The sequence below is a fragment of the Myxocyprinus asiaticus genome, chromosome 26, assembly GCF_019703515.2.
Source record: "Myxocyprinus asiaticus isolate MX2 ecotype Aquarium Trade chromosome 26, UBuf_Myxa_2, whole genome shotgun sequence".
In the NCBI taxonomy this organism is placed as follows: Eukaryota; Metazoa; Chordata; class Actinopteri; order Cypriniformes; family Catostomidae; genus Myxocyprinus; species Myxocyprinus asiaticus.
In genome coordinates this window covers 42,763,066-42,790,398 of record NC_059369.1, presented here as the reverse complement: position 1 = coordinate 42,790,398, position 27,333 = coordinate 42,763,066, and the positions used below count along the sequence as shown (strand labels likewise).

At 38.6% G+C, this 27,333-nt stretch overlaps 1 protein-coding gene across 1 annotated transcript; it reads right to left on the bottom strand.

Annotated features, from left to right (window-relative positions):
- Positions 1-234: 234 nt before the first annotated feature.
- lmf2a (lipase maturation factor 2a) lies at positions 235-27,173 on the bottom strand. The gene is made up of 14 exons (XM_051656131.1): positions 26,742-27,173; positions 23,259-23,512; positions 22,114-22,142; positions 21,655-21,845; positions 16,771-16,949; positions 16,537-16,675; positions 9,567-9,701; positions 9,380-9,485; positions 9,134-9,230; positions 7,952-8,134; positions 7,208-7,376; positions 4,865-4,976; positions 3,377-3,485; positions 235-1,250 (listed from the first exon to the last, which is right to left on the bottom strand). The coding sequence occupies exons 1-14, from the start codon at positions 26,833-26,835 to the stop codon at positions 849-851; spliced, it is 2,199 nt and encodes a 732-aa protein (XP_051512091.1). The 5' UTR covers positions 26,836-27,173; the 3' UTR covers positions 235-848.
- Positions 27,174-27,333: the final 160 nt, after the last annotated feature.

Below are 27,333 nucleotides of genomic sequence, written 5' to 3'. Positions count from 1 at the left end.
TCCATAAGAGCAAAATCTGTACATTATTTCAAACTTTTGGCCGCCAGCGTATATTTATATTCTAGCCTTAGAAATTAAGATGTACACTTTTTCTTGTGTATTCATGTATATTAAATATAAAAATTATAAAATAAAAAAATAATAATTTTACCTTAAATTGTGAGGTATTACGCTATAGTACAGTTGCTTTGTTAAATCTCTGGAAATAAAGACAGTTATGTCAATGCATGTTTTTATATGTTTATTAAAAATATTACAAAACAATAAAGCAGAGGGTTTTTTTCTTTCTTTCTTAGATCGCTCATATTAACACAATAAACATGCAATGCTTTACACAACGGGGTCTAGGCATATCTTAATAATGTGATCATAGTGGTAAAAAAAAACCTTATCTGGGAACATTACAACAATACACATATCTTACAATAAAGACCATTAACAGTTATCATCCGATAAACACATTCAAGATGACCATCAGATTGAAAAACAATTTAAATTTAAATATCTTCATATTACAACTATTTGCAACTCAAATTAAAATTATTTTAATCTAATATTTTCTGACACCTGTAACTATACTTAATTTTTGAATCTAGGTAAATCATAAGGCACGGCCCAGAATTTATAGTGTCTAAATCTGGCAAGCACTTATGTTCTTTACTATCAAACTTAGCTGAACTTCAAGTACACCACTGGTATATGTAAATGTTTTACTATGCTGTCTACCTGTCTCAAATATACCTTTGAAATAATGGAAGTAATAAATAAGTGCTGATGTTCTGGGGCAGATGTAATCATCCTGAGTTGCTTTTGTAGAGACTGAAGTTGAATTGAGAGACTACAGCTCATCATTTTCTTTTTCTGATGCGGTCTACATCCCTTTCCTCTGAGCTCACTTCCTCTTCCTGTTCCTCTTCGCTTGTCTTTGTTGCATCTTCCTCTTCCAACTGTCCATCTTCCTCTACCTCAGCATCCTCTTTAGTTTCCTCCTCACATTTCTTCTCGTCCTTCTCTGCCAGGTTGGAGGGCGTTGCGTTTATGGTCTGTTTATCCGTGTGTTTGTTCTGGTGGGACTTATGTTGGTGAGGATGTGTGCGTGATCGTAGACAGTTGAGGAGTCCGACTGTTGCTGCTGAGCTGAAGAGAGTCAACAGCAGAAGAGGAGCTGGCATCTCACGTACATGTTCACCAACTTGCCGCAATAACCGTGGCAACCAAGCATTCGAACCCCGCCTCGTTGGGGTCTTATCCTAATGCACAAGAAGAATCAGTTGGCATCAGTCATATAGAATAATAATAAGACCACTAAAGATGTGTTTTTCCAAGAGACATCAAATTTGGAGACTTTTAAAAGTGAGCTGAAAATGCTTCCTATATCGTTTGTTCTTGATGCCAAAGGCCTGCGTCCAATCAAATTAACGATATAATGTTGTGGGTAATCCTCAAAAACCATGAACAAAACAACGCAAGGTACAAGAAAACATGACCCAGACTACATGAAGTACATGCTCACTTGCAACGAGGACATGGTTTGTGTTTTGTGCGGTGAATTATTGCTGCCGAAAGTATGAAACTATCAAGATTCACTTTTGTACGATAAACAATTTTTGTACTTCTTGGGTCACCACTTGACGTCCAATGGATGAGTCTGGGTCCTGAAACAAAACCAGTTGAGAGTCACTGTTCTAAATGATTTGCAAATCAAAATTATTTTGGTATCTTTAATGTTAAGAGAGTCTCTATATGATATATGCTAAATGTTGTGCGAATCAGACCAACGGTCTAGGAGGAGCTCGAAAGTGTTTTTTTTTTTGGAAAACTCAAAACGGTGGACGGAAATGAAATCGGAGATACGTTTTGTTTTGCTCATCCTTGCAATTCTGCAAACACAGTAACTTCAATTCACTAAAGTTTTTAGTAATAAAATTACTTTGCCTTGATTTGTTCCTTCAAATTTGGTAATTTTGGTCATTTTCTCTACTTTTTATTTGGACCCCGATAATTGCAGCTTGCAGCTATATTTGTAAATTTAAAACAGTTCAACTACAGTCAAGCAACCCTTTTAACCCTTGTGTTGTGTTCGTTTTGTTCTAACACATTTTGTGTTCCAGGTCAAAAATGACCGGCCCACTAAGATTGTTTATAAATCTCTCATATTGCATATATTATCACAAGCTATTGCATTAGATCTTTTTATCAACGTATTTTTTAGTAATTATGACTATTTTGAACATATTTTAAAAATATATATATTTGGGGGCCTGGGCAGCTCAGCGAGTATTGACGCTGACTACCACCCCTGGAGTCACGAGTTCGAATACAGGGTGTGCTGAGTGACTCCAGCCAGGTCTCCTTAGCAACCAAATTGGCCCGGTTGCTAGGGAGGGTAGAGTCACATGGGGTAACCTCCTCTTGGTCACGATTATTGGTTCTCGCTCTCAGTGGGGTTCGTGGTAAGTTGTGTGTCGATCGCGGAGAATAGCATGAGCCTCCACATGCTGTGAGTCTCCGGTGTCATGCACAACGAGCCATGTGATAAAATGCGTGGATTGACGGTCTCAGAATCGGAGGCAACTGAGACTTGTCCTCCGCCACCCGGATTGAGGTGATTAACCACTAAGTAGTGGGAACTGGGCATTCCAAATTGGGGAGAAAAATGATAGAATGATTCATTGAACTGAGCTTAAACCGGGCCAGTGGGAGGCACTCCCTGCGAAAAAAAATTACGTAATAAATTAATTACCACTTGGTTGATCTGAACAAAATAGGTGTCATTTTAAAGCCTAGAATTTGGACTTTACCATGCATTTAACTGATCCTACCAATTTTTAAATAATGCTTTTTAATTAGAACTGTTTCGTTCACATCATTTGCAAATTTGTTATTACAACAATTATATTCAGTGTCGGTAAAACCATAAAAAAGATGATATAGCCATGTGTTATATATATATATCATTGGCAAGGTCTCAATTAGTGGACCAGGAACACAACAAGTGCAACAAAGTGAATTAAAACCAACAAAATGTAAAAAAGAAATGGTCAAATTTTTTTTTTTGGTGTGTGTGTTTTCAGATACCATAAGTTAAAGAATTTTATTCCAATTGGATAAAGTAAAAAAATTTACCGGAACACAAGATAAGGTAATAGCTACACTACAAGTTACGAAAAAAGGTAGCAAACCACATTGAAGCTACTTAAAGGGATAATTATTTAAAAACCTTGTGTGCTGGATCAAACTATTCTACAGATAACAGATTGTGAACTTTATTACTTTGTGTGCATTCTTCTCATGCAAGTTTATAATTGAAGTCATTATTCAAAATGTTTCCCAATTCAATCACACGTTCACTTTTGATGGTCAACTCGTTCTTTACCTTAAGACCATGTTGAACAAGCATATGTTCCAGATAAGAGTCACCGAGGTGCACTATGGGATAGAACTCCTCCACATACACCCTCCTCCACCATCGCTGAGGGTATGACCTAAACAATGGCAATAAACATTAACCATTTAACCAAAAAATAAAGAAAGAAAGAAAATGTTAATAAGGATAACTTTATGATAATGCATCGCGTTTTGCATATTAAAACTTTTAAGTCTATTGAGTCAGGGGGCCTGGGTAGCTCAGTGGTAAAATACGCGAATCCCAGGGTGTGCTGAGTGACTCCAGCCAGGTCTCCTAAGCAACCAAATTGGCCCAGTTGCTAGGGAGGGTAGAGTCACGTGGGGTAACCTCCTCGTGGTCGCTATAATGTGGTTTGTTCTCGGTGGGGCGCGTGGTGAATTGAGCGTGGTTGCCGCGGTGGATGGCGTGAAGCCTCCACACGCGCTACGTCTCCGTGGCAACGTGCTCAACAAGCCACGTGATTAGATGCGCGGGTTGACTGTCTCAGACGCGGAGGCAACTGGGATTCGTCCTCTGCCACCCAGACTGAAGCGAATCACTATGCGACCACGTGGACTTAGAGCGCATTGGGAATTGGGCATTCCAAATTGGGAGAAAAAGGGGAAAAATCCCCCCCCCAAAAAAGTCTATTGAGTCAAAAGCTAAAAGCACAGTGCTTGTGACACCAAAGTAACAGTTTCAAATAGAGATGCACCAATGTTTTGGCCAACATCTGTGCTGGCTGATTAAAAACAATTAACTGCATAATCAGACATCGGCCAGTTGTTTAAAAACATACAGTATGATGATCAGAGCCAATTAATTCCTGCCAAAAAAAGGGCGAAATAACATGTTGGACAATTGGCCTACAACTGGTGCGTTGTGTAACAGAAAACGTCTCTTGTGTGGAATTAATTTGAATTGGGTCACAATGAAAGCAGTGACAGCAGCATTCATGCTTTGCACTGCTAGAATTTCTCAAGATGGAATTACCGTTAAAACTTAACTCAAATAATTTGATTACTCACTTTAAAGCTTGGCAAAGCAAGGAATATGATGAGCTTATTAAAGCTAAAGCGGAGGCAGCTTCAGTTAAAAAGGGAAAAGCTCCAACATTCAGAATTCAGTAAATGTGAGTTAATAATGTTCTTTGTTTCAGTGTTTTGTTTACAACTGAGACCAGCTACTCAGAAACGTGGAAAACATGTAGAGACAGAAATGACTGCTTATATTTCTTTCAAAGATGTGCAATTAACTATCAGGGATTTGTAACAAGGTAGCATATAAAAAAGTAGAACCACCAAACTACTGGTATCGGCAGATGCTGTTTTAAATAATTAGATATTGGTGCATCCCTAGTTTCAATTCCAGGGAACAAGCAAGTCAGCCAATTGCATTACACGTAAATGTCATTTGATAGCAAGATTGGATTGTGAAATAGATTGCACTGGTGGTGATGTGTGCGTGTAAACCCACCCATCCTCTTTCGGCTCGGTGAACCAGTATTTGTAGCGATGAGCCCGGAGATACGCAGGAGGCTGTTTACTGAACGGATACTGAGTCTTGTCTGTCTGAACGAGTCGTATTACTGCACAACACAAGACAACAATTTAATGTAAATGTCAACCATACCTCGTAAAAATAAAAAGTTAAGCAAAAGGAACAAAACCCCTTTAAAACTGGCATTTTAGGTCTATCTATATTGTACTGTATTAACCCTGTAAAGCCTGACATATAAAATAATTGTCAGAAAATTCTAATTTTTTGACATTAAACTATTTTTTAGCACTATTAGACAAACTATCAAAAGAAATTATATAAAAAAAAATAATAAATAAATAAAAAAAAACACAATTGCACATGTTTTTATGTATCATATTTGATCAATTAGGCTTTTAAAGGTCATTGTCCCCCCTGAGGCCCAGCAATTCATTTTTGTGTGGGACATTTGCTACTTAAGTTTTTCTTTGCCCATACATGCTATAGTGGTAAATCTTGGGGTATTATTAGAGGACTCTCTGGGCTTTTCAGAGATACCAAATGTTTGAGAGTTTGGCCATGACAACTTCCTCTCCTTGATCTATAAATATGGACTGAAATGTATCACAGTTCAATTCAGCACATCAAATACAATACGAATCGAATTTTCTTTTTTCAATAAACCATTTTTATCATATGTATTTTATACACCAAACACTATATTGACATTTAAATAAGGGAAATTATAAAATGTTTTTTGCTGGGTCTCAGGAACTTATGGTAAGATGACATCATAATAGCTTGTAATGAAAAACAATGAGATCTTTATAATGACAGAGCAGGCTATAATTTTCAAAGCTATGGGATTTTTTTATTTATTTATTTTTTTGTTTGTAGTGGGAATGAATGTAATGTAATGGTGATTGAGAGATATACCTCAAAAGCCTGTTGTATCATATTTGAAACATATGGATTTCAACTGGCTTTTTCAATAAAATAATATACAAAATTTTAACCAAGCACAAGTTGCTTATATTCAGCAAATACTCCTTTTAAAATATCAGTAACAATATAATCATTACTGTCACTTTTACTTCATTAAAATAAGCTGTCATTTATCCCAACATAAGTCACTTTTCACGCAGTCGGCCTCCATTATAAATAGATCAATATAAACATTGAAACCACTTTTTCACAAATAACCATAGATGGTGCCATATATATGTGAAACTTACATACCATAGGTCGTTTGGCTCATCAGCTTGAACAGAGAGTGAAACAAGAGCCGTCAAAGGGTTTTGTATCATATTTGATAAATCCGACGTTATAGGGTCAAAGTTCTGTGACAATTTGTTTTTTAGGAAATTGCTTTGTTTACCCACCTCACATGAAGAGGGCACCATTTCTAGAACATTTTCAACCAGCCATATTTTATGGTTGCAAAAGAGGGGTCAAAGGACTCTTAATTCCACTTTAAGTAAGTAATAATTATTTTCAGGAAGACAAGAAAATGTCTGAGAAATACATACACTTACTCTTTTTCAAATTATAAGCCACATTTATGACATCGCTGCATTTGAGTGCTGTGTCATGTCCATAATGTTTTAGAGGTTAAGTTCAAGTCTCCCTTTACTTTAAATACCCATAATAATGCGTTACAGGACGTGACCATTACAGACACTTTATTACATTTCATATGGATATCAATGGGAGAATCAAACATCCACCGCTTGTTCTTTTACCATGATTATTCAGATATTTCACTCTTTATTGCTTTGATTTGTGACATATTTCAAGCATACTGGAACTATAGCCCACATTTAGAAAGGGTTCATTTTGACAAACTTCGTGATTTGAGTTGTAATATGATAAACATTATTTCATCTCATATTGCTGTGCTGCTCGGCATGTTCCGCACACACCCGCTAGAGGGCGCCGCTCATCACGCGTCGCTGACTGAACTGGTCAATGCAGATTATATTGGTTTAGTTATCGTGCACAGCCATATCACGATTTCAGTCTGATGATGGATATCATACTAATGTCTCAGAAGTCAAAGTCTGCAGGTTTCACAGAGTTTTGTATGGTTTTCCCTCATCATGTAAGTGCCGCTTTCACAACTGTCACGTTCCAAACAATTGAAATTAAAAATGACATGTTTTCAGCAGTGCCAAACCTTATTATTTCTGGATTGTTTTCACATTTTCACAGCAAATGCTAACCCTGGAATTGCCCAAATATAGTATAAAACACTGCACTGAGAATTGTGTCTTTGGCAAACTGAAGCACGGGCTCAATCTTAAACTCATGCATGCACATAAACACATTCCGTCTTCTTACCATCTCGTTTGCCCTGTAGTAGTCGGTTTAATAGGCTGCTGAACCAGGGACTCTGTGTGTGCGGCCCAAGAGCAGCAAACCACATCTGCCAGTCCAGTCTGGGCTGGTGCGGAGCCACAAAAGGGGGCGCTGCGCTCATGTTCCCTGGCTTATACATGAACTCTACCTCCTGTAGGGAAGTAATTACACCTTTATGGACGTACTGATTGATGAAAATTTGCCTAATACCAATATGAGCCAATAATTATTTTTTACATTATGACCAATTACTGATATGATGGCTGATATCACGAATCTTTAAAGCTCCAATCCAAAACATTACATGATTCAAGTGAAATCTGCCAATTAAACATAATGTGCAGTGGAAAAGATTTTTACCATTTAAAATGTTTGAAATCTGGCATAGAAAAAGATTATAATGTTTGAGTTTATCCCTGATATGATCCGCTTCCAATAACAGCAAAAAAAATAAAAGTGCTTAATTAGTAATTAGTGGATGGTTTCTTTAAAGTAACATACAGTACCCTTATAGCAGAAACAATCCCAATGGAGTAACCTGGGGTTAAGTGCCATGCTCATGGGCACAATGGTTATAGTTGAAGGATCAACCCTTGCATGGTTTGAACCTACAACCTCTCGGTTACAATCCCATATCTTGAACCACTAGACTTGCATGTGATTAATAAGTCGTACTATATACATCATTTGTACATTACACACTTCCTGAATTAACCTTGAACTGACCGTCCATGTGTTCCGATCCATGCTGCCCTCAATGACCACCTCTGGACGTCCTCCAACCCCAGTCATTCTCCGGAACAGTCCGTACGAGTTGACCAGCTGGTAACGGTCAGTTATCTCAAACGCTGTCTGGATGCCAGGCCAAAGATTACTGTTGGCCTCATATTCAATGAAGGTGTAGGGAACCTGTGCTCATACACATCCACCCACACACAAACACACTATTAGCTTCATTACTTTCATATAGGTTAAAAGGACAGTTTAACCAAAAATGAAACTTAAGTGTTCAGGGTGCAGGGTGCTGTGCTTCCGAATGGGTATTTTTTTTAGGGGGGGGGGGGGGGTTCTGTGGATTTATGTCGTCAAGGTGTTGGATGAGAGAAGATATGATGGCGTCTATGTTTTCAAGCAAAGCCATGGGAGGCAATATTTGAAATGTTTTTATTCTTATTGAATTCTACTCTATTTGTATTCGGTTCTTGTTGGAGTCATGCAAACCAACGGGCGAGGATCTGCTTTTATTGTGGAAAGATACGAGGAACTCCGAGTTTATCAGACCAGTATGTGTGTGTTAAATCTCGGAATGCCGGCAGAGCACATTTTGTAAAAAGCCAACTTTCACCACTCGTTTTTCTGAATAATAACAACATGTGAAATGATAAAAAATGTGATGGCCTTTATGTAGACTCAGAGATTATAAATGTGCACTACCCCAATGCCATCAGTTTTGGATTCTATGGAAGCTCCGGGTGAGCGCAAATATTTTTAATGTTATTTTTAAAAATCGTATATTCCCCATTTTTATTAATGCATGTTGTTCATTTCATTTCAAAGAAAAGCATAGTTTGTTAATGTTATCTTATTTTGAAACCATTCTTGGTTTTTAACTTGCGAGTAATCCGTTTTCTTGCTTTTTGTGGGTTAGAGTACTCGACTACAAAATTACTCAAAAATGCCCGCCCCTATTAACGAGAAGAATTTCCATGTCTTTTACATAACGTTTTATGATTTTATTAATTTCCATTACTTTTCCAGGCATGAAAATTACACTTTTAAAAATCCCTGATATTTCCATTTTATTTTAACATGACTAAAGACATGAAAACAAACAGGAACCAAAGACAAAAGTAGATAAGTATGAAGACGTGTGTATTTCATGAGCTTTGTTTTGTAGTTGTCACTGACCAGACTGATGGCAAACATTGAGACTGTAGCTGCAGCCATAACTGCCCACTGGACTGTACTCCAGAGACGCCAGAACACACCCTTTACACAAGCACTCCTGCAACACACACACACACACACACATTCTGAATCAATCCACTTCACAGACACTGGACATTACTGGACTCAATGCACACAGTGCCATCTACTGGACATCCTATGCCAACAAACACCTGTGCACTGTTACAAACAGACAACACCACTCACTTAAACATGGCGGTGATGATCTCCCAGGTGACAGACAGCACACCCATCCAGATACTAGGCATTGTGACTGCCTTCAAAAACCCGCTGAACTCAAAAAACGTAAATGCTGAAGAACAGATATCCAAAGGTGAATCCTACTGAACGACAACTATCTGAAATGAAATGAAGATAAATGCTGGAGTTTTACCGGCTTTGGAGGAGACACTTTTCTTGTCCCATTCCACCTGCAGGTCAAAGTAAAGGGCAGTCAAGTAGGCAAGCAGAGCATATGCGCCAACTTCTAACATCACGATAAGACCGGACAAGAGGGTCTGCAAGGATGCTGTACAAAACCAAATAAAGAGTCAAATTCATCACGGAATGAATCTGAAAATTTAGGCCACATCCATTCCACACTAATCCATTTTCGTTTGAAAACTCTGATTTCAGTTTTCTAACGTCATCCTTTTCCAAGTATCTGATACTAGCAGATTTACATTGCAAGTAAATCACTTGCATATGCGACCAAATTTCACGCTATGCGATTAAAATACAGTAGCCACTGGCTAGTAAATGTTTAGATTTCACTCGCCACTGATTGAGTTGTGTAGTGGTGAAGAACTTAAGCACTGCGATCCTTTTATTGAATTAGAAGCTGACGAATAAGGAGCTGGGATCAGCCTTATCTTTACTGCCTGTTGTGTCTCGTGAACACGCACTCTGAAGGAAATGTACCTTATTTAGATTTGAATTTGATTTCCACACACACTTTATTGCATTTCTCTTTTAATATCCTTTCTGTTATTTACAGTCCATTAGTGATCAAATTTTTTTAAAAGAAACATGATTACTAATCATACATTGCACAGAAGAGGGAAAAACCACTGTGCAACTTCTTTCTCATTAATGTGCGCTACGCTCATTCAACCATAAACATTTCTCGCAGAGCTGCCGGTTCTCTTAAAGAGACAGTACCAATTTAGCGCTTGTTATACATATCAATGTAAATCACACAAATTCATATAAACAAACATGTAACAAAATGTAGTAAGTGTGATAAATTTGTAAATATAAATATTTAAAGGGGCAATTATGAAATAATGTAACTTCAACAAACACTGTAAATATTGAAAAATAGACATGTAGGGGTTCGGTAAATACCTGTGCAAAGCCTCGCTCAATAAACCTTATGTTTATACATTGTACTTTTGAACAAGTGACATTTAAATTATTATTTTTTATAATACAATTATTGAATGTATGAAATTTCAAATCAGTGACAACAGCTTGTATCATTACTATAAATAACATTTCTTGAAAAATCATATCAAATGTTGTTGAAATGATAAAAAGTGAAATATGAAATAGAATGTACAATCTCGCAAACTATATCGCGTGAAGTCAGACATATGAATATATACAGATGAAGTCAGAAGTTTACATACGCTTAGGTTGAAATCATTAAAACTCATTTTTAAAACAAACTTTAGTCCCCTTGGAAGTGACACCCCCCCCCCAACGTAGACATTTATGGCCCCCAGTTGGTTAACAAATTCCACTCTTTTTGGGGAGAAAAGAGAGGAAAACAGGCCACGGCTGGGCTAGACTGTCCCTATTTGCCTCGTTTAGGACATCTACTTCGGGCATGACACGAATAATTTTTCCAACAATTGTTTACAGACAGACTGTTTCACTTTTAATTGACTATCACAATTCCAGTGGGTCAGAAGTTTACATACACTAAGTTAACTGTGCCTTTAAGCAGATTGGAAAATTCCAGAAAATGATGTCAAGCCTGTGGATGTATTTTGAGGCCTACCTTCAAACTCAGTGCCTCTTTGCTTGACATCATGGAAATCAAAATAATGAGCCAAGACCTCAGAAAAAAATGTGGACCCCCACAAGTCTGGTTCATCCTTGGGAGCAATTTCCAAACATCTGAAGGTACCGCGTTCATCTGTACAAACAATAGTATGCGAGTATAAACACCATGTGACCACACAGCCATCATACCGCTCAGGAAGGAGACGCATTCTGTCTCCTAGAGATGAATGTAGTTTGGTGCGAAAAGTGCAAATCAATCCCAGAACAACAGCAAAGGACCTTGTGAAGATACTGGAGGAAACAGGTAGACAAGTATCTATATCCACAGTAAAACAGGTCCTATATTGAAATAACCTGAAAGGACTGCTCAGCAAGGAAGAAGCCACTGCTCCAAAACTGACATAAAAAGCCAGACTACAGTTTGCAAGTGCACATGGGGACAAAGATCTTACTTTTTGGAGAAATGTCCTCTGGTCTAATGAAACAAAAATTGAACTGTTTGGCCATAATGACCATCGTTATGTTTGGAGGAAAAAGGGTGAGGCTTGCAAGCTGAACAACACCATCCCAACCATGAAGCATGGGAGTAGCAGCATCATGTTGTGGGGGTGCTTTGCTGCAGGAGGGACTGGTGCACTTCACAAAATAGATGGCATCATGAGGAAGGAAAATTATGTGGATATATTGAAACAACATCTCAAGACATCAGCCAGGAAGTTAAAGCTTGGTCGCAAATGGGTCTTTGAAATGGACAATGACCCCAAGCATACCTCCAAAGTTGTGGCAAAATGGCTTAAGGACAACAAAGTCCAGGTATTGTAGTGGCCATCACAAAGTCCTGACCTCAGTCCGAAACTTGTGGGCAATACATCCACAGGTACACCTCCAATTGTCTCCAATTAGCCTATCAGAAGCTTATTGGCTAATTGTCTAAAGGCATGACATCATTTTCTGGAATTTTCCAATCTGCTTAAAGGCACAGTTAACTTAGTGTATGTAAACTTCTGACCCACTGGAATTGTGAAATAGTCTATTAAAAGTGAAACAATCTGTCTGTAAACAATATTCGGAAAAATGACTCATGTCATGCACAAAGTAGATGTCCTAAACGACTTGCCAAAACTATAGTTTGTTAATATTGAATTAAAAAAATTTGTTTTAATGACTTCAACCTAAGCATATGTAAACTTCTGACTTCAACTGTGTGTGTGTGTGTGTGTATATATATATATATATATATATGTGTATTTACAGTATACAGTGGATATAAAAAGTCTACACACACACCTGTTAAAACAGCAGGTTTTTGTGATGTAAAAAATTAAACAAAGATAAATCATATCAGATTTTTTGCACCTTTAATATAAAAATTACAACCTATGCAATGCCACTGAAAACCAAAGTGACACATTTCAGAGAAAAAAATAAATAAATAAATAAAAAACTTAGAATAACTTAACTGCATAAGTGTGCACATCCTTTTATAATTGGGTATGTGGCTGTGTTCAGAATCAACCAATCATCAAACTCATGTGAAACAGTACACACCTGTCTTCACCTGAAGTGACTCTGATTAACTCCAAATAAATCTCAGCTGTTCTTGTAGGATTTTTCTGGATGAGGTGGGAGACAGGGGAGGATTGAAAGAGGAAACACTTTTGCGAGAGTTATATGATCTTGGAAGAAAATCATGTTTAACAACTGGAGGTCGGAAACGTGGAGAACTAACAAGAATGGGAAAAATCAAATGAAATGAAGAAAGCGGTGGCGGGTAAGCACAGCTGTGTTGTGAATGGACCAGAGTGGGGAGAATCTGATAGTGATGATAGTATGGAAATAAGTCAAAGAAGCGGAAGGATGATGGAGAAAAGAGAAAATAAAGATTAGGGCAAAGAAAACCAGGCGTAGTGGAAGTTATGAAAGAGGAGTGGAAGAGAGTGATCAAGAAGGTTTGGAATTTAAAATAATATTGAGATTTGGCGAGGAGAAGGGAATTTCAGCAATGAGTCCAGTGAAATTGACAACTGTTTTGCGAAATCAGATTGGGGATAAAAATATGGCAAAGGTTTGAGAGATGGAAATCTACTGATTGTTTGTAGAAATGAAGAACAGAGGGAGAGGGCTGGCAGAATAAAAGAAATAGGGTGATTCAAGTTAATAAATACAAGTCGTGCTGAAAGGGAAAATAAGTGGAGTAAAGGAGTGATTTGGGGAGTTCCAGTAGGAGTTTCAACAGAGGAAATTAAATCAAACCTAAAAGGAGGAATTCTGAAAAGTGCTCGGTGGATTCAGATAACTCGAGAGGGAGTGAGGAAAGACAGTGAGTATATTGTACTTGATTTTGAAGAGGAATCGCTACCCAAAAAAGTGGCGCTAGGGTTTTTGAGCTATAACGTTAGAGAATATATTCCAAAGCCAATGAGGTGTTACAACTGCCAAAGATTTGGACATACAGCCAAGGTATGTAAAGGCAGAAGGAGATGTGCCAGATGTGAGAAGATCACGAATATGGGCAATGCAACCATGAACAGCCAATATGTTGTAACTGTGGGGGAATCACAGTGTGGCTTATGGAGGGTGCAAAGTGATGAAAATGGAAATACAACAGATAAGAACTCAGAATAAGTTCACATATGCAGAAGCTATGAAGATGGTGAATCAGAGAGAAGGCAGAAATGAAAGAAACAGTGTGGGAAATCAAACCGCAAATAAGGAAAAAGTATTGGTTGACCAAAAGAAACTAGTTATTTTTATAGTAGGGGTAGTTAATGCCACAATGGAGATTAAATCCAAGACTGAAAGAATACAAATAATTGTAAAAGCAGCAGTGCATCTTCTAAGTATCAGTGGGCTGACATGGGAGGAAGTAAGAAATGACCTCAGCGTTCAGGCAAGCCAGGAACAAACATGGGTTGGATAATACTAATAATGGTCCTCTTGTTACAATGGAACGCTAGAAGTTTGTTGCCCAATCACTGCAATCATTCACATCTCACAGTAGACAGGATATAGTCAATGAGATATATGAACATCTGTATAGATTTAAGAATATGAACATTTTGATAATATTTAGGTGGATACCAGCTCATAGGGGGATAAAGGGCAATGAAGTGGTTGATGGGTTAGCAAAACAGGCTTTGGAAAATGAGGAGATCATGAATATCTCACTTAGTAAATATGAAGCAAAAGCAATACTTAAAGCATATAATACTAAGGAGTGGCAACAAAAATGGGATACAGGAAACACAGGACGTCAACTTTATGAAATACAATGAGAAGCAGGAGTAGCGAGGATAGCTAAAAGCAGCACCAAAGAGGAAAATATTTTAAAAAGATTAAGGGTTGGGCATACCATGCTGAATAAAACGTTAAAATTAATAAATAAACATCCAACAGGATTGTGTGAGCACTGTGGAATAGAGGAGTCAGTATTTGTGTCTGTCAAAAGTATTCCAATGAACGAGAAACAATGAAGAGGGAACTTAGAAAGGTGGAAGATCTAAAGCTTACAAATATACTTATTTATGGATTAGAGTGTGTATTTTATTATCTCAAGAGAACAGAGCTGATTAAGAGAATTTAGATTTGTTTTTTTTTGTTTTTTACGAAATGGGTAAACTCTGGTCCACACTCCAACACAGTAGGTGGCGATAATGCACCTTAATGTTGGTGCCACCCGCCATAAAACCGAAGGAGGAGGAGGATTTTTCTGACATCTTATTGGTTGCATGCTACTACAAGAGCCATGGGCCACAAAGAGCTTACAAAGCATCAACGGGATCTCATTGTTGACAGGTATCCCTCAGGTGAGGGCTACAAAATTTTTTCCAAGGAATTAAGATATACCATGGAACACAGTGAAGACAGTCATCAACAAGTGGAGAAAGTATGGCACAACAGTGACATTATCAAGAACAGGACGGCCCTCCAAAATTGATGAGACCACAATGAGAAAACTGGTCAGGGAGGCTGTCAAGAGGCCTACAGCAACATTAAAGGAGCTGCAGCTCTTTCTGGCAAGTGCTGGTTGCTCCCTACATGTGACAACTATCTCCCGTATTCTTCATCTGTCTGGGCTATGGGGCAGGGTGGCAAGACCAAGCCTTTTCTGATGAAAAAAAAAACAAACCAAAAAACTTCCAAGCCCAGCAAAAACCTATATCCAGTCTCCCAAAACAACGTGAAAAAATGTGTTATGGTCTAATGAGACCAAGATTGAACTTTTTGCCCAAAATTGTAAAAGGTATGTTTGGCGCAAAAACAACACAGCACGTCGGCAAAAGAACACCATACCCACGGGGAAGCATGGTGGTGGCAGCATCATGCTTTAGGGCTGCTTCAGCTGGAACTGGGGCTTTAGTGAAGGTGGAGGGAACCATGCATAGCTCCAAGTACCAGTCAATTTTGGCACAGAACCTTCTGGCGTCTGCTAGAAAGCTGAAAATGAAGAGATCTTTCACCTTTCAGCATGACAATGATCCAAAGCACACATCCAAATCAACAAAAGAATGGCTTCAGCAAAAAATGATTCATGTTTTGGAATGGCCCAGCCAGAGCCCAGACCTGAATCCTATAGAAAAATCTGTGGGGGGACCTGAAGAGGGCCGTACACAGGAGATGCTCTCGCAATTTGACAGATCTGGAACGTTTTTGCAAAGAAGAGTGGGAAAATATTCCCATGTCAAGATGTGCCAAGCTAATATCCAAACCCTTATCCAAACAGACTGAGTGCTGTAATGAAATCAAAGGGTGCTTCAACTAAGTATTAGTTCAAGGATGTGCACACTTATGCAGTTAGTTTATTCTAAGTTTTTTATTTTTATTTTTTTTTCTCTGAAATGTGTCACTTTGATTTTCAGTGGCATTGAATGGGTTGTAATTTTTACATTTAAGGTGCAAAAATTCTGATATGATTCATCTTAAACTTTTTATGTCCACTGCATATAAAAATGTGAACATTCCCCTCTTCATGGTTTGCTTAATATCTTTTTTATTTTTCAATTGCATTACTCATACATGTCGACAAACGTCTGGCAAGTGAAAACAAAAATGTACTAGCCAATGGAGATATTTTCTCTAACAAGAGGGTTGAATAGAGAGGGCTTTTTAAAAGTCTCTATTTGTGGTGGAGGAAAACACTTAGCGAAAGGTCAACTGCATTTAATATTTCTAAAAATATATTCCTCAAAAGTACTAAAACAATTAATGGAACCATTAAGAAACCAGAATCATTCGATTCCTTACGGTTCCCATTTCTAATCGCGTCACACCTGGAAAGGACACAATGCAAATAAATAAATAAATACAGCCTTAAAAACAACAACAAACAAAAGTGTTGTTGTGTGTCTACATACAGCTCTCTGTCTTTGGCGTGGGTCTGCGGAGCCAGAAGTTGACATGTTGATCATCCAGCAGAGAGAGGCACAGAGTGATCGTGAGAATATTAAAGAAGTTATAATTCCCTGACAGAATAATCAGCACCTGAAGTAGAACCTGTCAAACACAGAGTCAGCTCTCACAAACATGAACAAACACGCACATTAAAATAAAACGTCAGACAGTCCCTCACCAAACGCTAACATACACACCTGCATATAGAAAGCGGTGAGCCTGTGTCTTCGTATAGGGCTGAAGAACAGAAATGGAACAGCAATCTCGATAACAAATGTTCCCACAACACTGAGTTTCTGGAACCACACCGGCAGCTGGTGAGCAAACCAGGCCAGCGGGGTCGGGATACATTGGGTCTCATAGTGATAGGTTAAAGCTGTCGAAACGAAAGAAACTCATTTATGACTTGATATAACATAAGCAGTGTCATAAGCACACACAGGCAAAGTGTAGCATTTTCAACCATTCAATGACAACACACTGATGTGCAATACAACCAACGTTTAATGTTACTGATGTGTTGCCATTTTGGATTTGTATGGTGTTTAGACGAGTCGATCAATAAGATGATTTGATGTATCACATGGCAATTTTGGGTGCTTTTTTTTTAGGCTTTAAATGTTACGAAACCCCCCAGTTCAGCACCAATCGTTCACACCTTAGACTGATGAAATGGGCGTGAAAAGATGTACAAATGTGGGTGGGGTCAATAGCTACTTCCAAAACACACACAACATACACGACTGAACATCACATTATGAACTGAAATGAAAACAAGAGTCTGGGGGCTTATCATTGGACAAAAGATTGAAGAGAGAAAACGATAGAACAGTTTCCAAAAAGATTTAAATGTTTTGTTTTAACATTTGAGAACAAAACCAGCACTGCTTTGTGACTTAACATTAGTTCATAATTTAGTATGATATTTATTCTTACAAGGAGTGATTCGGGTTTAATACAAGTTCTATTGTCAGCATTTGTAGACTCGACTCGCAACTGATTTCAATACAGGTGATGCGAGAGGAATGACGCGATTGTCCAAGCATAAATATGCATAGCACACACACGTTTTGCATAAAATAGCAAACCATTCAAAAGGGTGAAAAGGTAAATTAACACTTAAATTCCAGTCTACTACACAAACAACACTACAGTATGGGTTTCCGTCTTATGTTGAAAAAAGTCACGGATGTCATCCTAAGTCACGGATGAAAAAGTTATACTGGGTTTGAAACATGAGGGTGTGTAAATGACAGTAGAATACATTTTTGGTGAGCTATCATATATTAACATTGCTCCTACACAGGGCGGATTAACCATAAGGGCCACGCAATCCATTTTTGCGGTTATTTAAGTTTTTCAATATTATTGATCAGGTGTAAATTACGGTTTAGAGGTCTGGACCGCTTCCTAAACAGAACTTAGACAGCACGATCACATGCTACCTGTTACTTTTCTCAGTGCTGGCCAGGATGGGCCAATCAAAGTCATTTTTTATTACTGGATGACGATTTAAAAAACGTTTTTATAGATACTGCTGAGGCGGATTTCCATTCACAGGTATGAATCATTGCAGATATCAGTTTTTATTAAAAATAACTATCTAGAGTGAAAATGTCTCCAATGAGAAATACAATTGCTGAGATTTAAATGTGGATGGATGGAGGATTCGGTTTTATGAGACGTCAAGCGCCCCCTGCAGGAAAAAACTTTGTTTCTTATAGGACAGTCAGTGGCTGACAACATGTGCAATTTGTTCAAGTATCACTTTTTATTCATTCATTATTTTATGTTTTAAGTGTATATTGGCATAATTAAAATATTTTATATATATGTATGTGTGTGTGTGTGTGTGTGTGTGTAACACAGTAAGTATACACAACATAACAGAACAGCTGTTCTACCAATCACAACTAAACCTCATTTTATGTTCGTTTTTCAACTGGAAGATGAAATGGCAAAAAAAAAAAAAAAACCCGAAAAAATAACCACCTTCCCCTTATTAATAAACACAATGAGTTCTATCATTATTTTCAATGATGTGCAACCTGTACATATCTGTTAACTAGTGGTCGACCGATATGGGTTTTTAATGGCCGATGCGATATCCAGAGAGCAGGGTGTCCGATGGGCCGATACAATGTCAAAATATCACACAATTTAATATAGTAAATAACAAATATAAAATTGCTAATAAAAATAAACTCTTATTTAGCACTATGTTTACTTAAGTTTACACAAAACTAAAAAAAATAATATTGTATTTTAAATGGTAGATAGCAGTTTCTTCAGATTTCTGTTTAGTCATAAAATTTTAGTAATTTATTTGCACATGAAGAAATTGTTAATATATTAGGAAGCAGGAAATAACAGTACACACAGTAGTCCAGCAACCATGGATGGCATGTCCACATTAGCAATCATATTTTCTCAAAAAATACCGAATCAAACAAATTGTACATACAGTGCATAGTGAATAAGACATTTACGTATAGCGCACATGAAGCGCTTTTACTTTGGGCTGCATCCGAAAATATAGGCAGCTGACTTGCTATCTTGATGCCTAATCAGTTAATGGTTTAACTAACAGCTGTTTTGAATGAATGGAACTCTTATGGAAACTGATCTCCGAACAGTTTGAAAAGCACCTTATTTTCATCGTACATCCGCATACAGCCTCCGGAGGTTTAAACGGCCTGGATCGCCTGTTTGGACTGTCACAGATGGACCATCATGATTTGTGAATGAGAAGAACATTTGATCCTGATCCTGTAGTTTTGATTCTGGCTGATTGAATACACACTTCAGAGGAAGATATTAGATGAGCGCTCGACAGGAAGAGGTTCGTGAATTACATCTGTTTAAACGAGATATCCGCATATTTGCAGATGGTATATAATACAAGTTTTATTGATATTTGATTTTTTTATCATTAGACAAGTTAAAAGTTTCAGGGAATTGCTGAGGAGAGAGAGGGAGAATGAAACAGGTGAGCACTTTAACATTACGAGCTCAAACGCATCTGCGGCGGCTCTGATATGCGGACCGTTTAAATGAGACGGTCTATTATTGTAGTAACATGATGGCACGTAACAACAAAACGAACCGTGACTGGACGTTTACATGTCTCAGTCGCTTCACATGCAAGCAGGCGATTTTCGGCGCCCCCAAGAAAAAAAAAAATGAAAAAAACAATTGCCAAACTGGAAAATGTATTGGCCGATGCAATAATTAAAAAAAGTCAGAATATCGGCCGATTTATCGGCCTCGCGATATATTGGTCGACCACAACTGTTAACATCTCAAAAAATTCTTTTTGGGGTTTCTTGAGCCTTTAAAGTGAGTCACTATCAACTGCTACATATGGAAATCGGCAACTTTCCAAATCTACAAGCGCAAAACATACAGCGCAACCAGTGTAGACGATTCCAAAACAAATGATTTATTTGAGTCGGCTCTTTTGAATCTACAGCACGCAATCAGTGTAGACGATTCCAAAACAAATGATTCATTTGAGACGGCTCTTTTGAATCTACAGCACGCAACCAGTGTAGACGATTCCAAAACAAATGATTCATTTGAGTCGGCACTTTTGAATCTACAGCACGCAATCAGTGTAGACAATTCCAAAACAAATGATTCATTTGAGTCGGCACTTTTGAATCTACAGCACGCAATCAGTGTAGACGATTCCAAAACAAATGATTCATTTGAGACGGCTCTTTTGAATCTACAGCACGCAATCAGTGTAGACGATTCCAAAACAAATGATTCATTTGAGACGGCTCTTTTGAATCTACAGCACGCAACCAGTGTAGACAATTCCAAAACAAATGATTCATTTGAGTCGGCACTTTTGAATCTACAGCACGCAATCAGTGTAGACGATTCCAAAACAAATGATTCATTTGAGACGGCTCTTTTGAATCTACAGCACGCAATCAGTGTAGACGATTCCAAAACAAATGATTCATTTGAGACGGCTCTTTTGAATCTACAGCACGCAATCGGTGTAGCATGATTCCAAAACAAAAGATTCATTTGAGTCGGCTCTTTTGAATCTACAGCAGCAATCAGTGTAGCATGATTCCTGAACGAATGACTCATATGAACCTGTTCTTTTGAATCTACACCGCAAAACATACAACGCCACCTCCCGAAAGAATGACTTTTATCAGCAGGTTCATTTTAGTGATCCTGAATGTCCAACTCGTGCAACTTAAATCACAGTATTCACTGACTAGATGTTCATATGACAGAGTTAAATAAACACCTAATGAGTTTTGCTGTAATTATTTGACATTTTATTAAAACAAATTATGAATAAAATGTTAATAAGTTCTTTTAAACATACCTGCAAGAATCAGGTATATTAAAATATAAAATGGTCATCATTTGGTAACAGACCACTGAGGGCAGTAGGCTCTTAAATACTTTAAGTAATCACATCGCTTATTTCTAAATATTTCTTCCGCAAAATTTCTAAATGAATAGTGAATGGAATTGTTAAGAAACCAGAATCATTGTGACTCCAGCCAGGTCTCCTAAGTGACCAAATTGGCCCGGTTGCTAGGGAGGGTAGAGTCACATGGGGTAACCTCCTCGTGGTCGTGATTAGTGGTTCTCGCTCTCAATGTGGTGTGTGGTAAGTTGTGCATGGATCGCGGAGAGTAGCATGAGCCTCCACATGCTCTGAGTCTCTGCGGTGTCATGCACAATGAGTCACGTGATAAGATACGCGGACTGACCGTCTCAGAAGCGGAGGCAACTGAGACTTGTTCTCCGCCACCCGGATTGAGTTACCGCTCCACCACAAGGACCTAGTAAGTAGTGGGAATTGGGCATGCCAAATTGGAAAAGTGAAAAAGTGGATAAAAAAAAAAGAAAAAAAAGAAACCAGAATTATTAAGAGGAAACGGAACTGGAACCTCTATAGTCAAATTCCTTACGAGTCCCACCCCCATTTAAAATATCTCCTTTTGTATTCCAAATACATTCAGGTTCAGATCGACATGAGGGTGAGTAATAAATGACAGAACTTTCATGTTTTGGTGAACTATTCCTTTAAAGCTATTCCTTACCTGTCAGACCCCACCAGGTGGGACAGCGGCTGGTCAGTTTGACGACACCAGACGCAAACATCAGCCGGAACAACAGCCAGCGCACCAGCCAGAAAGTCATGCTGTCATGAAGACGCACTTTCGAAGACCAGGGCATGTTCATGGGAGCAACGAGTATGGCCAAGAAGCCCGTCTCCAACAACAGGTTATCCCTGAGAAAAGTTTGACATATAAATCCAAGCTTCCGATGTGCTTAAGTAATTTCACACGTGTTATGAAAGCAGCTAAAGACAGACGTGTCACTATCATAAATTACACTCCTCACAACATCAGGATTGTTTTGTTGACACGGTTGCATAGCAGTTCAACAATGCCAGGAAATCACAGAGTAACACTAGGAACATACACACAGAAAATGGGTCACCATAATGTCATGAACCATGACCAAAAACACAAACTGATACAAAATCTGATACTCACCACTGGAAATATAGGAAGACTTGACCCACCTAAAAACACAAGTTCAAAATGTAAGCACACTACACATGCCACTAATACATTGCCTTGTCCAATCAAACATTTCCTCTGCTGATGTGTAGTGATTGACAGGTATGCATTTTTCAATGGCCTGTGCGGATTTCCAGAAAGCAGGATCTACATATATTTACTATTATAAATATATGACATAATACAATTTCATTTGAACTGAAATTACTCAATCATTGAAATTAAATGAAAAACTACTTATCTATGCATCATATCACATTGTATTTGGAATCGTGACCATTAAAAGAAATTGTCTTAATCAGGAGCATCTACAGTTTTTTTTTAATCCGTTTGTGTTTCATGAAGTTGCGAAATGCGACAAAAGATATCTGTTTATAGCTTATAAACTCTAAAAGCATTATTCTCTGAGCCTTTACTTGATATTAATTTTATATGTGAGTGAAATAATATGTGTTATATTCTACTCGCAATCTAGTTTCCGATTGGCACGATGATTTGACCGTATGTTTGACAGCAGGATATGTGTTCAGTAAATAATCATATTTCATAAGTTATGGAAACTGAACACTTCTAATTTGTCAGCACATTAAAAAGCACCAGGTAAGAGTTGGTTATATTGCCTATATGCATTGTAAAGTCTATAAAACAACACCCATTTTGTACTATTCAGGCAAGTAGTTATTAATTATAATAGTAATCAAAAGTATGTCAAAATATTGATGTATTATTATTTAAGCGACTCAAGAGCAATCATACAGAAATTTCCTCATTAATTTCTTAACACGTATAATAAATATGTACCTACATTTCAACATGTTCACATACTATGAACTCATTTTTAATGCTACAATAATTTTATTAATACTTTGAATCCAGAAATTACATTGCTTTTGTTTATTTATGAAACATATTGTTGCTAATTTTGGAGTTAATGTTATGTAAAACAAGTATTCATCTAATTTCAATAGTCCTGTGTACATCTCATTTGCCATCATTAAATTGTGTTGCAAATATCAAAACATTATGATATTATAAATATTATAACAGCTATCAGCCTTCCTGTTCTCTACATGTCAGCGTCAAAAAAACCCATTTCAGTATGTGAAATTAGTCTATACCTGGTAGAGGGACAGGTAGAGTATCCAGAGCACCAGGAACGCTCTGCAGTCTCTGAGCACAGGTACAGCCATTGCCATTAAACTGATGAGAGCTCCAGTCAGGCTGAGCAGCTCCATGCACAGCTGTGTGTCCAAACCCAGATGAGGACCAAACCACAGCAGGGTGGGAGAATACTTTAGCTGCTCCAGAACACTTTTACCAGAAACCCGCAGCATCCACCGTGCTGGTAACAAGCCCTCATTTCCATACAGACCTAGAGAGAGAAAGAAAAATAGTCATTGAGTGTGTAAGAAACAGAATGACTTTCGAAATAGTACTGTGGTAGTACCATGGTAAAGTGATGGTATCAAATGCTAGTTATTAATTTGATGTTATTATCATGCTACATGTCTAAAAACATGGTAATACCATGGCACTTTTTTGTAAGTGTGACTTTCTGCATGCATTTGTGCTAGAATGAAAATTGTGCAGCTGTTACAATTGCAGTCAGACGTTTACATACACCTTAGCCACATACATTTAAACTCAGTTTTTCACAATTTCTGACATTTAATTGTGGAAAATATTCCCTGTCTTAGGTCAGTTAGGATCACTACTTTATTTTAAGAATGTGAAATGTCAGAATAATAGAGTGAATGATTTATTTCAGCTTTTATTTCTTTCATCACATTCCCAGTGGGTCAGAAGTTTACATACACTTTGTTAGTATTTGGTAGCATTGCCTTTAAATTGTTTAACTTGGGTCAAATGTTTTGGGTAGCCTACCACAAGCTTCTCACAATAAGTTGCTGGAATTTTGGCCCATTCCTCCAGACAGAACTGGTGTAAATGTGTCAGGTTTGAAGACCTCCTTGCTCGCACTCGCTTTTTCAGTTCTGAACACAAATTTTCTATCAGATTGAGGTCAGGGCTTTGTGATGGGCACTCCAATACCTGGACTTTGTTGTCCTTAAGCCATTTTGACAACAACTTTGGAGGTATGCTTGGGGCCATTGTCCATTTGGAAGACCCATTTGTGACCGAGCTTTAACTTCCTGACTGATGTCTTGAGATGTTGCTTCAATATATCCACATAATTTTCCTTCCTCATGATGCCACCTATTTTGTGAAGTGCACCAGTCCCTCCTGCAGCACAGCACCCCCACAACATGATGCTGCCACCCCCATGCTTCACGGTTGGGATGGTGTTGTTCAGCTTGCAAGCCTCACCCTTTTTCCTCCAAATATAATGATGGTCATTATGGCCAAGCAGTTCAAGTTTTGTTTCATTAGACCAGAGGACATTTCTCCAAAAAGTAAGATCTTTGTCCCCATGTGCACTTGCAAACTGTAGTCTGGCTTTTTAATGGTGGTTTTGGAGCACTGGCTTCTTCCTTGCCGAGCAGTCCTTCAAGTTATGTCAATATAGGACTTGTTTTACTGTGGATATAGATACTTGTCTTCCTGTTTCCTCCAGCATCTTCACAAGGTCCTTTTGTTGTTCTGGGATTGATTTGCACTTTTCACACCAAACTACGTTCATCTCTAGGAGACAGAATGCATCTCCTTCCTGAGCGGTATGATGGCTGCGTGGTCCCATGGTGTTTATACTCGCGTACGATTGTTTGTACAGATGAACGTGGTACCTTCAGGCATTTGGAAATTGGTCCCAAGGATGAACCAGACTTGTGGAGGTCCACCATTTTTTTCTGAGGACTTCTTGGCAGATTTGCTTGTCGAGCAAACAGGTCTGTGGATGATGCCGTCAACATGGGATTGCATCATATCCTGCAACATCTGGACAGACCAGGGACATATGCAAGGATCCTTTTTGTGGACTTCAGTTCAGCTTTCAACACCATCATCCCAGCTATACTCCAGAATAAATTACACCAACTCTCTGTTCCCACGTCTATCTGTCAGTGGATCACCAGCTTTCTGACGGACAGGCAGCAGCTTGTGAGACAGGGGAAACTCACTTCCAGCACCTGTCCAATCAGCACTGGTGCCCCCCAGGGATGTGTGCTCTCCCCACTACTCTTCTCCCTCTACACCAACGACTGCATCGCCAAGGACCCCTCTGTCAAGCTCCTGAAGTTTGCAGACGACACCACTGTCATCGGCCACATCCGAGATGACGATGAGTCTGCATACAGAAGGGAGGTTGAACAGCTGGCTCACGGATGTAGTCAAAACAACCTTGAGCTGAACACGCTCAAAATGGTGGAGATGATTGTGGACTTTAGGAGGAACACCCCAACACTGACCCCCCTCACCATTCTAAACAGCACTGTGGCAGCAGTGGAGTCATTCAGGTTCCTGGGCACTACCATCTCACAGGACCTGAAGTGGGAGACCCACATTGACTCCACTGTGAAAAAGGCCCAGCAGAGGTTGTACTTCCTTCACCAGCTGAGGAAGTTCAACCTGCCACAGGCGCTGCTGATACAGTTCTACTCAGCGGTCATTGAGTCTGTCCTCTGCACTTCAATAACTGTCTGGTTTGGTTCAGCTACGAAATCAGACATCAGAAGACTACAAAGGACAGTTCGGACTGCTGAGAGGATTATTGGTTGCCCCCTGCCCTTCCTTCAAGAACTATACACTTCCAGAGTGAGGAAAAAGGCTGGAAAAATCACTCTGGACCCCACTCACCCTGCCCATTACCTTTTTGAACTGTTGCCTTCTGGCTGACGCTTCAGAGCTCTCAGCACCAGAACCGTCAGGCACAGGAACAGTTTCTTCCATCAGGCTATCCATCTCATGAACAGTTAATACTGACCCATTGAGCAATAACTATGTGCAATACACAGTTTAGTCTTAACATACCATACCTCTTCTGCCAATACATTACCTTGCTTCTGTATATAACAGATTTGTATTTGTATATTGTACACACACACATATATATAGCCCTATTATGTATTTCTATATATACTTTATTTTCTATTCACTTTTTATTTTTATTATCTCTGTCTTGTTATTGTATTGTTTGTGCACTGGAAGCTTCTGTCACCAACACAAATTCCTTGTATGTGTAAGCATACTAAGCAATAAAGCTGATTCTGATTCTATGAAATCTGTGGAGTGATTAAAAAATTAGTTTTAATGACTTCAACCTAAGTTTATGTAAACTTCTGGCTTCAACTGTATGTAGAGAGCATCTCTGGTTTTACTGTCTGGATGTTTCTGAACAGGCATCAACATGCACCTCTATCAAATCTGAGATGTTTTGCACAGACACGATTCTGCAGAATCAATCCCTATTTATATAGCAAAGTAACTTTCTAATGTTGACATCTTAACGCATCCTTCAACAAACTATTTATCTTGTGCATTCAACTTTGGATGAAGTGTAGACAAGCATACATAACTTTCCATTTAAAAATCAAACCTGAAATAATATCATGGCATGTGTTTTATGGATGCATAAAACTCTTTCTGCATGCAAAAGTACAGATCAATTCATGCAAGTTCAACTTACAAAATCCTGACACACTCACCTGGAATCTGCACATAAAGTGACGCAAAGGCAATCATGTAGATTGCAGATAGGCACCACAAAAACATATGCCTCGGTAGTCTTATTTCTCCCATTTTTTTCGAGCGGTTAACTCCTAAGACGGGTTGGAAATCTCCGCTCAAGATGGTGATCAGAGGGGTTTGCCTACAGGACCGTCTGAACGACACGTCCAACGTGCAGAACAAGAGGCTCGGGTCTACGCTGCCGCGTCAAAGAGTCCTACTATGGTGAAGGCGACCCTCATGAATATTAATTACATAACGCTCCTACGCGAGACGCTAAATAAATAGCGGGGCGCGGTCCAACGGTCAATCTATCGTAGGTTTACACAGAAAAGCAATTCAAAAACAGCGCTGACGGACATTAAAATGTGTTCGGTCGTTGCGAAGGAACCCTGGTGAATCTTAGACAACAGCTTGCCTTATGAATATTGATTAACTAAACTGACGAGCGCCCAGTGAGAATAGCTGATTGGCTGAAAGAAAGACGTTGGCAAGGGGGCGTTACAAAGCTGGCCAATTAGCGGTTGGGCGCCACTGATAAATATTAATTAGGATGTACTTCCGCAAGAC